The 15,672-nt window shown below is 36.9% G+C and overlaps 1 protein-coding gene across 1 annotated transcript; it reads left to right on the top strand.

Annotated features, from left to right (window-relative positions):
• The first annotated feature begins 317 nt into the window (after window positions 1-317).
• On the top strand, window positions 318-12,678 carry LOC127640038 (F-box/WD repeat-containing protein 2-like). The gene is made up of 7 exons (XM_052122416.1): window positions 318-689; window positions 1,337-1,846; window positions 3,526-3,720; window positions 3,950-4,083; window positions 8,118-8,204; window positions 10,110-10,279; window positions 10,960-12,678. The coding sequence occupies exons 2-7, from the start codon at window positions 1,357-1,359 to the stop codon at window positions 11,249-11,251; spliced, it is 1,368 nt and encodes a 455-aa protein (XP_051978376.1). The 5' UTR covers window positions 318-689; window positions 1,337-1,356; the 3' UTR covers window positions 11,252-12,678.
• Window positions 12,679-15,672: the final 2,994 nt, after the last annotated feature.

Here is a 15,672-nt window from a genome sequence, read left to right as displayed (position 1 = left end):
CTAAATTCTTAGTTTCTGTTTAGTTGACATAGTGCGCCCCCAGTTGACAATGAAATTAAGTGCCCCAAAAAAAGCACCCATTGTTTGCCGTACAGTCCAAAACATAAGATATTTAAGCTATATTATGTGGAGTTCACGCCTATTTAATAATATCATTTTGAACAATATTTTTAAGTAACGCAGACACAGACAGACTCATTTGGTGTTATGCTTTGAAAGAGTGACATGCGCTGACACTCCCCCCTGACTTCCTCCCGCTCGTGTCAAATAGCTCATCCCGCAACTTCCTGTCGCTGTAATTCTCCATTGCTAACTGAGGCTCGCCATCTTAGCCTAGCCGGCTAACTCTAAAAACAGAAAAAACAACATGTGTGCTGTAAATTAACGTAAAATAATACGTTCCAGATAATATACCGTTTAAAATGTGAGCGAATAATGAGTACGTGAATTTTCCGAGTCAAAGCGATTTCCGTTAGATCCATATTGTGTGTGTACTGTTCTCATGCTAGCTCTGTACTCTAGATAATTTCTTGAAGGCAGCTAGCGGGGAGTTTCACTCTTTTTGTTCCTCATTAAATTTGAGGCAGATCAACTGCAAAAACACACGTTTTCGTTTTGTATAGCGATTCCGATTTGTGTTGACACCTGTCAGCTAGCTAGCGCTCTCATACTGATTCTACCTGGAAATGGTGAGTGTTTTGTCCTGCTTTGTTTCATATTTACAATTAAGCGTGGGTGTATCACACCCATTGCTGTTGAGTATGTTCAAGAAAATCTTGAGATATGTTTGCATTAAAATGCTGTTCAGTGCTGATTGGTGTGTTAGAGTTCAGTTTTTATAAAGTCCCTAGCCAGCAAGCTAGCCAATTCGTTTTAGCTAATGTGTTTGGAAACCGGTGAGTTACTAAGTGTATTCCAGTTACTTGACAGATTGCCAGCTTGAGTTCAGACAGCTGTATTAGCATGGCAGCTAAGTAGTCCTGTAGATGTCATGTTTTAAACGGAATCTTAATACTTCATATGTAGGACCACGTCATGCGCATTCTCATCTCTTCAGTCATGTTTTGGCACACCAATTTAGCTAGTGCCTTGACATCCTGATTTGTTATGTCATGAAATTTACATTACTGAAAGGCTTCATTAGACTGACTCTGATTAGTGCCAAGTTTTTCCTCTCACAGGGCATTCATTATGTAATCTATTGGGCCTTTCTTTCTGCATTGCTATTGATACAGCTATGGTCTTGCTAACTTCCTTTATTCAGCACATACATATTACTTTTCTACATCAGAGTTTTCTTGAAATCTGCTTACCTGGCCAATTTATCAATCAAAAGGTAGACGCCCTCATGTGCCCATGGAGAAGGCGGCTTTTGAGGGGTGGCTGGAATCAGTTTCCACCTCCTTCCAAGCTCTAAATGACCAGCAGCGCAACCGATCTCTGGACCACCTCATCTCATTGAGTGGTGCCGCTCAGCTGCGACACCTGTCCAATGGGCTGGAAGCGCTGCTGAAGCGAGATTTCCTGCGTCTGCTGCCGTTAGAGCTGGCCTTCTACCTGCTCCGCTGGCTGGATCCACAAACCCTGCTCACCTGCTGCCTGGTGTGCAAGCAGTGGAATAAGGTAATCAATGCCTGTACAGAAGTCTGGCAGGGCGTGTGTCGAGACCTCGGCTGGCGCATTGATGAGTCCATCCAGGATGCGGTGCACTGGAAGGGTGTTTATCTGAAGGCCAAACTGCGCATGAAGCAGTTGAGAGAGGAGGATGCATTTGAGACGAGCTCTCTAATTGGACACAGCGCTCGTGTATATGCTCTCTACTACCGGGATGGACTCCTCTGCACAGGTGAGTTGAGTTTGTTGTTCAGGTTTGTACTTTTATGAGCAATTTGCTTATGTTGTTGTATTTCTCATTTATAAGTTACTTTGGATAGGGTAGACTTACTAAATGAATTAATGTAAATGTATTGTTTGAAGTGGTCACTGTTAAGTTATCTTGTGATATTAAGTGCCATGTTATCCCTTTTGGCTTGACTGACCAGCCTATGTGAGCTCCATTCCCCAAAGTGGGAAAAATGAACTATTGTGATCCTTTTTAAAGGATGTATTTTATATCTCAAGGTCATTGAAATAAATCGGACATCCCAATTTGAAATACATTGCATATTAACTTGATTTGAGTGTATATATAATGGTAATTATACAATACGATTTGTTTTAAGTTTGAGTTGTTCTATGTTAATGCTGAATTGGCTTCACAGAACTGAATGTGTTGCCCATGGTTGGCACATTTGCCTTTATGGTGCTAAATAATGCTGTTGTAAGTTGACTTATCCAATACTGTTCTTTGGGTGGAGGACCAAAGGGGGCTAAGTTCACACTGCAGCTGAAAGTGGCCCAAATCAGATTTTCTTCTCAAATCTTTTTATTTATTTTTTGTTAAGGCTGCTTACACCACATTTATACTGCAGCCCATATCAGAAACTGGTTTGAACAGCTAATTTTCGTTAACAGACCTGCATGCATATAAAACTCCCTGAGCATCCGTATAACAAATTATTTTTTATGTATAATGAATTAGCTTATTAAAATTATTATTAGCAGTTTTTAATTTTGAAAACAAATAGGACAATTAATGGCTATCTAATGAAATATCAGCAAGTGATAGAAGACCAGATTGATAAAGTAATTTTAAATAGTCATTTACAGTCATATGGTGGTATTTTAATACCATTGAACATCAAGAATGTAATAATATGAACAAGACGTCATAAACTTTATGGACAGCAGGAAAAAGTTGAGAGTTGTTATTTGTAATTATTTCAGGTTTGCATTCACATTTTGATAAAGTTCGAGAATAAAAATCTGTCTTCTGCACAAGTGACATGAGCAAAGAGCGGTGTTACAAAAGCTAAATCTACCTCTGCGTCTTTTCATTTGCATTTTTACCGTGTGAAATTCAGACGAATCGCTGAACTCAACTGCTGAAACCTATCATTTTCTTTTCTTAAAAAGGATCTGAATGCATCAACTAGAAAAGATATGAGTTATTAAAAGTTTTAAACCATAACATGCATATTGCACAGCAAATAATGCACGCAAGTGATGAATGTTGAGTTGGATTGATTTAAGGAATAACATTAAATCTGACCTGGCTTTTCAAACTGAAGGCACATTGGAAAAATCTGATATCCATCCAAATATTTTTCCATATGAAGTTGGCTTGATTGGATTTGAAAATTTCAGATTTAAAGCTCCTGTGGCTGTTTGTTCACACTGTCATTCAATTAACAGGTCTGTGTCACATGTTAGTGGGGAAAAAAAAAAATTACATTTGGGTCACATACAGCTGAGGTGTGAACATATAGCCCAAGTAACCAAATTTGCATTCAAATTTGAATGTTAGGTGGTTTATTGGTGAAGCACAGGGTAAAAGATCAACACAAGGTGTTAGAGGGCTTGTTTAAACTTTATTGAATGACGATCGCCTAGTGTCTGACTGATCACAGAGGTAAATTTCCTCAGGTTCTGATGACCTGTCAGCCAAACTATGGGATGTTCGTACAGGGCAGTGCATCTACGGCATCCAGACACACACTTGTGCCACTGTCAAATTTGATGAACAGAAACTGGTTACAGGGTCTTTTGACAACACAATTGCATGCTGGGAATGGAGCACTGGGGCCAAAATCCAGCAATTTCGAGGACACACTGGGGCAGGTGCGTGGCAAACTCAAAAACTTTAAAAGCATAGTAATAGTCTTTTCCCATTAAATTATTTTTATTTCTTTTTTATAATTTTTTTGTCAATGCTGTCCTGGTTTTAGTGTCTGAAAAACAATAAAACCTTTGCTATTTTAATAATTGCTATTTTAATGTGGTTGACTTTGTTGTAGATGGAAGAAAGACATAATGTACACATAATCTAAAAGATTTACTGCTGTTGCAGTGTTCAGTATAGACTACAATGATGAGTTGGACACCCTTGTTAGTGGATCTGCAGACTTCGCTGTAAAAGTCTGGTCCTTATCTGCTGGAACCTGTGTCAACACTTTTACTGGGCACACCGAGTGGGTCACCAAGGTAAGACTTATTTTGAACTGACCTGGAAGTAGAGATTCCAGTTATGGCTGCTGCAATTAACAAATCATGAAATGTGTCTTATGGGCAACATGTGACATTCGGACGTGTGATCAGCGAGCTCTACGTACTTTGCTAGTTTTTATAATATTTGTGTCAAAAAACGGTGAGATTCGATGCTCCCTGATCCTTAATTGTTTTAGGAAGACAATATGTCAAAGAATTCAAAATCCTCAGGCTCTGGAGACATTAAAAGACACTTATGTGCTCAAGCTAATTCCCCTCAGTGGCAGGCCGAAAGCCCCAGACTCAATTCGGACGATGAACAAAGAAATCCAGCGTGAATTGATGAATGTGTCGGCAATGCTGAAGAAAGTCATTGCAGACTTGGAGGATCTTGCTGTAATATGTCGATCAATCACTTCCATGGAGACTCAATTCTCTGAGTTGGTTACAATAGTTGCGGATTTTCAGAAACGTATCGATGACCTAGAGTCATCAGACAGGTAATTAGCTGCTAATCTGCTAGTGACCAAGATAGACTTGGAGCATGTCTGGGAAAAACTGGAGGATTTGGAAAATCGTAATCAGCGACACAATGTCCAAATTGTTGGATTCCTGAGATATGGTAAAATTCTTTAAGTTACTGACAAGCTCAAAAAATTACATTAAAAGAACCATTAAAACACAAAGTAGTTCATATGACTCATGCATTCAAAGCCACTTGAAGATGTGCGATAGCTCTGTGAATCACAAAAGGCTGTTTATTTTATAATATACAAAATGCACATGCAGCTCCAGAATGTTATTGAATGGCGCTGCTCTGTTTTAGTGTTGTCACGGTACCAAAATTTCAGTAGTCGGTACCAATACCAGTGAAATTTCACGGTACTCTATACCATTTTCGGTACCAAAGCAAAAACAGGTTACTAAACAACACTCTTTTATTAACAAAGTTAACAAAACATTAGCAGCAGAACTAGGAACAGAAATATGCCATTGAGCAACACAATTTAAATATATAATTTTTTAATTATAACAAAACTGAACAATGTATGCTTAAAGTATTTTTGAACACTTATATAAGATTTGCTTCAACTTTTGCAACTAAGTTTTTACCAAGTACTAAAAAAAGCCTAAATAAACAATCATACAATAGAATTAATAAAAAACAATTTACAAACTAATGTGCAAAGTGCTCTCTTATTAATAAAGCTGCATATTGCCAATCGTGTGTGTGTGTGTGTAAATATATATATATATATATAAAAATAATAAAAATATATAAATATTATGATTAAGTCGCGAGCATCCGCATTCTAATCTAGCTGCATTTAGCGTGCGCGTTCGAGGGAGGAGCGACCGAGGCAGAGTCTCTCTCAGCCGGGTGCATTTTCAATCTCTCCCCCTGAGATCGGGACATTCGCGCAACTCATAGAAGAGGCACCGACCACACGAGTTTATATTTATTAACATGAGCTGCTTCTGTATTATTTGAACTTTAATAAAGCAATTTTACTGCATTTAAGATGTAACGCCGGAATGTTTCCTTTAAAGAGCTCCGCCTCCGCTTATTCCACAACGGAAACATGCTTTTGAATGTACTTTTTTTAATCATTCCCTAATACTTTGGGATCTACATAAACTGTGAAAGTTTAGAGTGCATCTGGACTGATCTGTGTAATTCTTCCTCCATCAGGCGTGAATTGCTGCTCTCACGCGATATCGTTACAGTTTAATGTGATTTCATGTTACGTTAAATGAGATCAAACGGCTATTCGACAACGAACATTTTTCTTATCAATTTTGTATTTTCGACGATGTCGATAATGTCGACTAAACGTTTCAGCCCTAATGCAAATGATTAAACGTTTCAGCCCTAATGCAAATGATAATATGCTTTTAAACTCACCTGCTTTTATATGCTTGAATAAATCCGGGTGTCTGTCTTTATTAAGTTTGATGTGTTCCCTCCTGTCGTCAGAAAATTGTGAAGGCAGCGTTTACAAATAGGTTTTTGCTGATCTATGATGTTTCCCTTTTCATCAGCCTCAAATCACCTGGCTTTTTCCACTTTTCATTTCGACATGACTCAGTTGAGGCTCCGCAGCAGCTTTGCTTGTCGTCATCTTTTGCTTGTTGTGAGCGTTCGAAAGTTCCCGCCTCTGCATGGGTACCGGGTAGACCCGGTACTCGGTACCTTCAGAAATTCTGGTATCGTAAATAATTTTTTGTTTGAGTACCGACTTGGTACCGGTATTTTTGACACTACTACTCTGTTTACACACCCGCGGCTGGTGCACAATATTTTAGCACTACTCTCAAACAACATCTCTGATGTAGATGCTCAATAGTTATGTTCATTTATATGCATTTTTTAACCAGAATTTGAATAAGAAGCTAATTAAACTACAGTGAACTTTCCTACAAACAGACACATACAGGATTTCCTGGAGAGTTCACAATGTGAAAATAAAAGTGTGAGGGTTTTTAAAAGTTAAAGGGGTCCTGGAGGCAGATATATTAACTCAGCAGCAGGGTTTATTGAACAGATGATCGAAACAGTGATGTAAATATTTTGAGTAAATCCAGTTGAGCATAGTGACAAACAGCAGGTGAGTAATATCCAGACAAGGATATAGACACAAACGGATAACTCAAAACAGTCTTATGATACTTGCAGGCAATAATGAAGACACAAGTATGTTTGACAAAGTAGAAAGGTTTGGAGTCGCAGAGATACTATGGATGAGAACAGACAAAGGGTGTGTGTGAAAGCTGGGTATATATATGCAGTCTTTGATTAGCCACTAATGATATGCAGGTGTGTGTAATCAGAACTCAGGGGAGAGTGAGCGCTGACGGCTGTGAGGAAGAAAGCGTGAGACCGCTGGATCCTTCACAAAAGGTGCACGATTGAGATGTATTACTATTAGAATTTATTATTATTTGTTTATAAATTATAATAATATTTAAGTTGAATGGGTTCCAGAAATAACTGTGTAAATGAAAATGGAGCTGATATCTTACAACCAAATTGACCAAAAAAGTGATTGATTCCTTTTAAAGTCCAGATACAAGTTGAAAAAAAGATAAAAAACGGCTTAAAAAACAGGATAAAAAATGTTTTTCTTAATAAGCTATTCTTTTGTATTGAAATAATTTGTAGTTAGTTGTTTGTGTTTCTTTACATATTAATGAGTGCCCCCAATTAGTTCCACACAATAATGTAAATTATAAATATTCTAAACTGATTATGCAAAAAAACAACACTGGTATCAGGTCAGGATCGGTATTGGCAGATACTGAGATTTACGATATCGGGATTGGATGAGAAACAATGGTATAGGTGCATCCCTATTACTTGCTGGTGGTGCCAATCAGAAGACAGGGACACAACACGTGTTTTTTGGGGATGTGTTAAGATCCAAGAATTTGAATGTATATAATTGATTACATATTTTGTTATGTTTGTATGATTTATATATGGAATCAATAAAAACTGTAAATAACAAAGGTATACTACAGTCGTGGGAGTTATGTCTACATTTTCTATTTGCAATGTTTATTTTTGCAAAATGGAGCATTATAACTAATCAGACGTCTAACATGACAGATGAGTGCATAAATGCAATGATGAATCAGTCTGGGCCCAGACTGACTTTATTGGACTTTTTTAATTTTTTTATTGGAGTTTTCTTCATGCAGATTCCCTGTAGCTAGTATGATGCATGTTTATGTCTCACGTGGACCCAGTTTTCAACTTGTTTTGAATTTGTTGCCTAAATAAAAATATGGAATGCAGTTGCCCTAAACACAGTATGTTATGAATATAAATTATATTAAACCCAAGTAATAATTGTGATTTTAAAATATCAATGGAAATATTACACAATTATGATTTTTGTCATAATCGTGCAGCCCTACGTGGAAGTACTATATTATCCCATTCTAGTTATTTAGTTATATTTCATTTTTTGCTTGTGATAATTGTCCTCTAGCTTTGTAACTATAATGTACATTTTTCCCTGGCTTAGGTACTCCTTCAAAAAAGCGAAGTGGAGTCCATGATGCACAGTCCTGGTGACTACATACTACTGAGTGCTGATAAGTATGAAATCAAGGTAATGTAAATCAATTGTGCAACTATTCTTAATTTCCATAGAAGTTTTGGAATTGTTTAGTGTAAAGTCAGTCATGACCCCAATGATTGTATTAACTAAACAAATTGGTGTTTTAAAATGTAGGCTAAAGGTGGGCAGTCAAATGATTGCATTAAAAGTGTCATGCATTGAGAAATAAAAAATGTCCTTGATCTTTTGACATACAAGATGTCATAGTATAATAAAAACATACTGTAAGTTTCAGAACTCAAAACATATACGTTAGTCCAAAAAAAAAAGCTTTATTGAAACCAATATGCCAAAACTACTTCCTCGTCTGCATTACGTAATCGAGATGAATACATCAGCACAAGTCTGCCTCAGCATAAACTGGTCAACGCCAACTTCATCACCTCTTTGGCCCGCCCACAGTTTCGTGGTTAGAGCGGTGATAAAAGAGTTTGTACGGAGGGGGAAACACAGGGATTATTGGAGCAACAAGAAGTTTGAGATTCCTGCAAAGAGTCTTTGCATTTGCTTTCTAATAATCCTAACATTAGGAAAGGGTGGCTGACGTTTAATTTTGATGAAGTCCCGGATCTTGTCAGTAAGACAGTGTTTGTATGTTTGTTCACTTCATTTTACTGTGGATTATTTTTCAAACAAGACACAGTTTGATGCAGGTTTTGCAGAGAGACTTAAATTAAAAGTTGATGCAGTGCCAACTATATTGAACCTGACAGTAATGTTGCAACAGACAAGTGTGAGTATCCATTTAATTCTATTGCTTCATATGTTACAGACTGTTGGATATGTACTGAGAATTTAAATGTTTTCACCAAAATTTCCAAGCATAATACTAGAACTGTTCATGAGCATCTATTAGCTGAATTTGTTGTTTAGTTTTCTTTTGATTTGATCCTAGTGATTTCAGTTGAACTTGTGTATTAGTTTTAATGCGTGCTTCACGTATTTTGTCGCATCCAGCTTTCGATAATATTTGCCCATAGCATGTTGTCATTGTTTTGCTTGAATATTGCTTTCAGAGTGCATCACTTCAGCAGCCCTCTATGAAAGATGCAGGCTTTATGATCTATGGTTGTAGGATTTATTACTGGGATACATGCAAGTAAACACAGACTTTCTGCACAGTGTGCCTACCACAGGGATCACTAAACGGCATATATTTTCTTGTTCTGTGGGTATGATGGCACAATTGCCACAGATGCACCTATAGAGTATTGATGGCAATCCATTTAGGTAATCTCTTTCCTTTTTATGAAAACACAACTCATTGTAATGAACAACGTATGCGTTTGTCACTACACTGAATATATGATGAATGATGAATATATGAAGAACTACAAACACGTAAGTTTTATCCTGTTTGCATTTACATGTTGCACCGTAAATATATCCTTTTACAGTTATAAATGTGCTAGCACCAAGTATTTAAACTTTAGTTGGCGCTGTTATGCATTTTACCTGTTAACATGCAAAATACCCCAACTATGTAACAAGATAAAACGGTTATGTCGTGTCTTTGTTTAAACAAGAATAAAAATTAATACCAATTGGTGTTTGAGGGTATTAATTTTTGTCAAAACATGTATGGCTGAATTCATCCAGTTACCATTTTTTACCATCCAAATAAAAAAGTTGACACTTTTCATAGGCCTTCACATAAAATCTTAAAGGAGACATGACCCGAAAATGGAGCGTTTTAATCAGAAGGCCAAAAACAGGAGAGAAAATGGCCTATTATTACTATTTATTATGAATTAAATCTTACAGAAATTATAAGTGGACCACTGGGAACATTATAAAATAAAAATTCAATGCATGACACCTTTAAGTTCAATCGTGTGAAGTTCTATAGACTTTAGATGGGAGCATAAAAATATATAAAGTTCTGTCCCTCTCTAGGTTTGGCCCATAGGGCGTGAGGTCAACTGTAAATGCTTGAAGACCCTGTCTGTATCAGAAGACCGCAGTGTCTGCTTGCAGCCGCGATTGCAGTTTGACGGCAGATACATTGTCTGTAGTTCAGACCTGGGCATCTACCAGTGGGACTTTGCAAGTTTTGATGTTCTCAGGTACATTCTATTCAGTCTCTTAAAGGCGCACTCAGTAATTTTTCATTCATGTTGTGCAGCCTCAGCTTTCTGTTCTTGGCTGACAGATATAGAACCCAACATGGTCTTCTGCTGTTGTAGCTTGATGTTATGCATTGCACTGCTGCCACATGATTGTCTATAATCTGATTAGGTGTGCATGTGTACCAAATAAAGTGCTCATTGAATGTATATACACACACACGCCTTTAGTGCTATTTCGTTTTGTAATTTATTTCATGCTGTTAATTTCATGTGCAAAACTTTTTTTAATGAAGTTAAAATTACTGAGTGCACCTTTTAACCACTCAGCTTGATTAAACCTTGTTGCATCATGCTGTTTAGCCAGAGGGGAACTGGCCTCCACAGTGAGCCTTGTTATTTTACTCCATTTACCGACATCTTATGGAGTTTTGTTTTCCTTGCTTCAGTCACCTTTGGCTTTCTCACTGGGGTTATAAATACAATTCTTAATGATTTATTTTTAAACACTATTTTCAATGATAATTTTTATCAAACTGCACAATAATGACTCTATAGATATTACAGCTTCATTTTCTGTTAAAGCATGATTTTCTGTAAAGCTGCTTTGAAAACTATTTGTGTTGTGAAAAGCTCTATACAAATAAAAATTACTTGATCTGATCTCTCCACATTTACAGAGTCATCAGACCACATCAGGACCCCTCCAGCCTCTCCCTGCTCAGCTTCGGTGAGGTCTTTGCTCTCCTTTTTGACAACCACCACCTGTATGTCATGGACTTAAGGACTGAGGCTATTGTGGGTCACTGGCCACTGCCAGCCTACCGCAAATCCAAACGTGGCTCTAGCTTTTTGCCAGGCGTCACCTCCTGGCTCAACGGACTGGACAGCAAGAACGATTCGGGCCTGGTGTTTGCCACCAGTATGCCTGACCATAGCATTCATCTGGTTCTTTGGAGAGAAAATGGGTAGAGGAGGTGAATACAAGCGTACAAACCCTGTGTTTGAAAAGCAGCCAGGACTTTAAGAAAAAGAAGAAAAAATGGGTGCTTTTGATTTTTTTTTTAAAACTAACAAATAAAACACACAGTCACCAAGTTAAATAATGCATGGACAAAAGGGTTTTCCCTCTCCTTGCCTTTGTTGCCATTTTGAGTTAACATGCTTCACTCTCTCTTTCTTAGTCACTTGCAGACCACACATGCAACCTTCATTCACATTACGATTTGTAGATTTCTAAAGGACACGTTGGAAGATTTGTAGTACGGACCATGGCTTCTACCATAACATGAACAGGCTAAGGTTTTTGTTCTTAAGATTTAAGAGAGGGTTCCTTCTGAGCATCCAAAGTTTGGTTTCTTTTTCTGTCACCCCAGTGAAAGCGATGGAGAATGGAAGTGAAATGCTACATCATCGGACCACCGAGTGGTCCACTGCAAGCACATAGCACACTCACCAAGATTGACAATGGAGTAGTACTTGTTTAAATGTTATATTTTCAACAAATTTGCAATTTTTAGAGGTAACATTTTTTGCTTTGGAAACAAAGAAAGAGATGTTGCCTTAAAATCCTTGATTTCCTTTGAAGAAATTGATTTTGCAAACTTCCGCGTCTGTAGGCACTGGCTTGCATCCCAAACATGTGTGCTTGTCATTTTCCTTGAAAGGCTCTGATAAAATGATGTCTGAACTGATCAAATGGGTTTGGATGCAAGTCATTCGGAGGTGGCTTTTTGCTGTTACTGACCCTTGGTTTAATTTTTCACTCTGCTAATTAAGTCATGTGCCTTTGTGTTTTAACACTTAGCCATTTGTATTTGAAATCCAATGTTACAATCCTCCCTCAATGAGAAGTAATGTATTCAACACTGTAAGAAGTAGTCTTACCACTATTTAGCCAGACTAGATCACTTTAAAGTGTTTCTTGTGAATCTCAATGAATGTTCATTTTTAATCTTTATTTTTAAAGACTGATCTTATTTTTTTCATAATCCAGGGCAGACCAGCCATTGTCACTTTGCACATCAATGCGATAGCTGCTTCTGTAGTTCTGTGTACTGAAATGTTCTGTAGAACATTAGTACAGTTTAATTCTCTTCTTATTCCAAACAATTAAAACAAAAACAAACTCAGTTTTGGGATTAATAGTTTAATGCTCGATTTTTACTATATTGCTCAAACATTTCAGTGGATAGACACTGGGAACAAGTATGGTTAAGCTATTTGAAGTATCTTTGTGGGTGTCAACATATGCACTGGTTTTGTTCACTGAAATTCAAAACTTCACTGCTGCAATCACTCATGCCTCCACAGCCAGTAATGTCATCCATTCATGATTAGCAGAATTCAGGTCTTTTGTTTGTATAATAAAGTAATATGCTGTATTTCAAATAAATGGCAGTCGCTAATGGTAGATGTTAATGTTTTCTGTTAACTCATGTCATGAAATTTGCACTTTGTCCACATGTGGAATATGTAATTATAATCTATTGCATCTAATTTATCAATTCCACCGATCTTTGCTTGAACAGAACAATTAGTTTTCTCAAAAGCACACTACACAAAAACAGTATTATTGGAGGCTCACACAAGGAGAGCTGTACAAGAACATATTGGAGCACAGTTTTGAGATACCAAAAATAACATTAAAATATTACTGTTTACTTTGAAATACAAATGCAAAATACATATATATATAGAGAGAGAGAGAGAGATTTTATTTAAGATTAGAAAAAAACAAGAACTCCGAGCAGATAGGATGAAACATCTAAGCTTTTTGTATTATCAAACAAAGAAAAACTAGCACAACCAACAACTGTGTTTTGGATTTTGAAACAGCCCTACTCTTAGTGAGAGAGTGACATGAACAAAGCTGTAGATGCAAAGATCAATTGTGTATGTGTGTAAAGCAGACTTTTTCTAACAACCTTAACAAATACAGCCATTCAGAGCTTGTATGAATTGTATTGCCATTCCCACAGTTTCACACCACTTACAATAAATCTGATTGCAGTTTTTCCTTGCTTTGCTAAAAAAAATATATATTTTCTTTACCCTCGCTCCCCCTCGTGCTCCTCCCCTTAGCCCCTTCAAAATCCATTGGAAGGCGTTAAAGCCAAAAGAATAACAATGCATGTCACTCTTATTCCCTTTTTCTCTCCCTCTCAGTCTCTGTGCCAGTGCAGAATTAATGGTCCATTTGGGCTAAGCATTGTGGCATAATTCCGAAACTTTCACATCACAGTTTACACAAGCAGTCTCAATTACTCATCCATTTTGTAATATAGTAGACCATTTTGGCCCACGAACACAAAGTTTAGAAATGCTTGAGAATGCATTTTACATAACTGGATAGTAAATATCTGGTAGTTGGTTGTAGAATTGGGATGCGGATGTGCAACGCCCCTCTCCCAACACAACCAAAGCACATGCACAAAAGTGTGCTTCAGAACTTGAACTTATTTAAGTCCTTTTTTGCTAGAAATTCTCCTCCCTTCTCAGTAGGGGGTGATATGCATGAAGAATGTGAAATTTTAAGGGTGTGTTCACACTTGGCAGGTTTGATTTAATTTAAACAAACTCTGGTTCATTTGAACAAGAGTGAACGCTGCTGTCCGAACCTTGGTTTGCACCAAACAAGCGGACCGAGCCCCCCTGAATAGTGGGTCTCTGTCTTCTTCCAAATGAACTCTGGTGCAATTTGACTGATATATGAATGCAGCATAGACCAAAGACGTCTAAACAGACCAATAACAGTATGATGTCACAAGATGCGAGCTTAAAAATCATGTGATTTGATAACATAGAAAGAGCGGTAAGAGCAGTGTACGCAAAACAAAATGAGCAAAGGGCAAACATGGAGCAATGAGGAGGTAAAGTTCCTTATTAACATTTGGTCCGACAAGTATATTTCCAGTATACTGGAAAAAAGTGTTCAAAATGTTCAGTGATAGGTTAAGGGAACGTGGGTCCAACAAGCACATGTAGCTCAGCAGCCACCATTTTTTTGGATGTTTGGCAAGTGCCGTCGCAAAATATACATCATAAAAGCTGTCCAATCAGATTGTGACCTTATCCATATGCCTTTTGTTTTGAAACTTTAGGTTCGGAGTTAAAAATGCCAATGTAAATTCTAAGCGAACCAGGACTATATGTATCATTTTCTTTTTTGGTCCGGACCAAGAGAACCGAACTACAAAAGTGAACACCCTAAGTGGAGATTGAATGAGCAGGGAGGAGAATTTATAGTAAAAAAAGGAATTCAATATTGATCTGTTTCTCATCCACACCTATTATATAGATTCTGAAGATATAGATTTAACCACTGGAGTCTTGTTGTTTTCTTTTAAGCTGACTTATGTGCATTGTGGCACACATTCACTTGCATTGTATGGACCAAAAGAGCTAAATACATTTCTTCTAAAAATCTGCATTTCAGTTCAGCAAATTAAAGAAAGTCACACATCTGGGATGGCATAAGGGTGAGTAATTGATAAGTGAATTTGTATTTTTGGGTGAATTATTTATTTAACAATATGGTACTAGCTGTTAACATTAGTTAATACATCAAGTATCATGAATTAAAAAAGGACAATTACTTTTTTTTTACAGAATTTATTAATCTTGGTTAATGTTACCAAAATATTATTGTTTATGTTCATAATGCATTAACTAATCTTTACATATACCGTAATTTTAATGAGAAAAAAAAACATATGTAGAAATGAACATTAAACAAGTTTAAAACATGCTGTTAAAATATTGTTCATAAGTTAACTAATGTTAAAGAATACAACCTTAGAGTAAAGTGTTGCCATGAAACTACTTCAATATAGTTAAGCATAAAAGTAAAGAACGTTGAACCCTGAAATTTCATGGGGAGCAAACACATTTATTAGATTTGAACTTGGGTGTACATCTAATACATGATTTTAAAAATGCATATTATTTATCCATATTTCTTTCTGTATGCTATTATGCAGTATTATATTGTATTAAAGTTCAGTAATGGTGGGGAACACATTTCAGAATGTTAAAGTTATTGAATGTTGAGTTATTATTAGGCTTGCAGTAAGCCTAATGAATGTTTTGTAATATTCAATCCTGGGAGTGCTTGCTCAGTGAAATCAGGGGAGGATCAGGGAATGCTGTTCTCCTCTGCTAAGGAAGAATACTAAAGATATATAGACAAGGATGAAATCTGAAAAAGCTGACATTACATCAGTGCAGAATGTCTAAGACCACCCACACGAAAATATTTATATCAGAATGTGTTGAAACCAATCAATTACAACGCAAAGGGCCACTTTGATATACTCCATATGCTTAAAATCACACATTTCAATGTCAAGCACTGCACATTAGGTCTTGATTAATTTTCTGCTAATCCTTTC

Source organism: Xyrauchen texanus, chromosome 4 (assembly GCF_025860055.1).
Source record: "Xyrauchen texanus isolate HMW12.3.18 chromosome 4, RBS_HiC_50CHRs, whole genome shotgun sequence".
NCBI classification, from domain to species: domain Eukaryota; kingdom Metazoa; phylum Chordata; class Actinopteri; order Cypriniformes; family Catostomidae; genus Xyrauchen; species Xyrauchen texanus.
The sequence above is the reverse complement of the archived record's forward strand: the minus strand, read 5'-3'. Positions and strand labels throughout refer to the sequence as shown.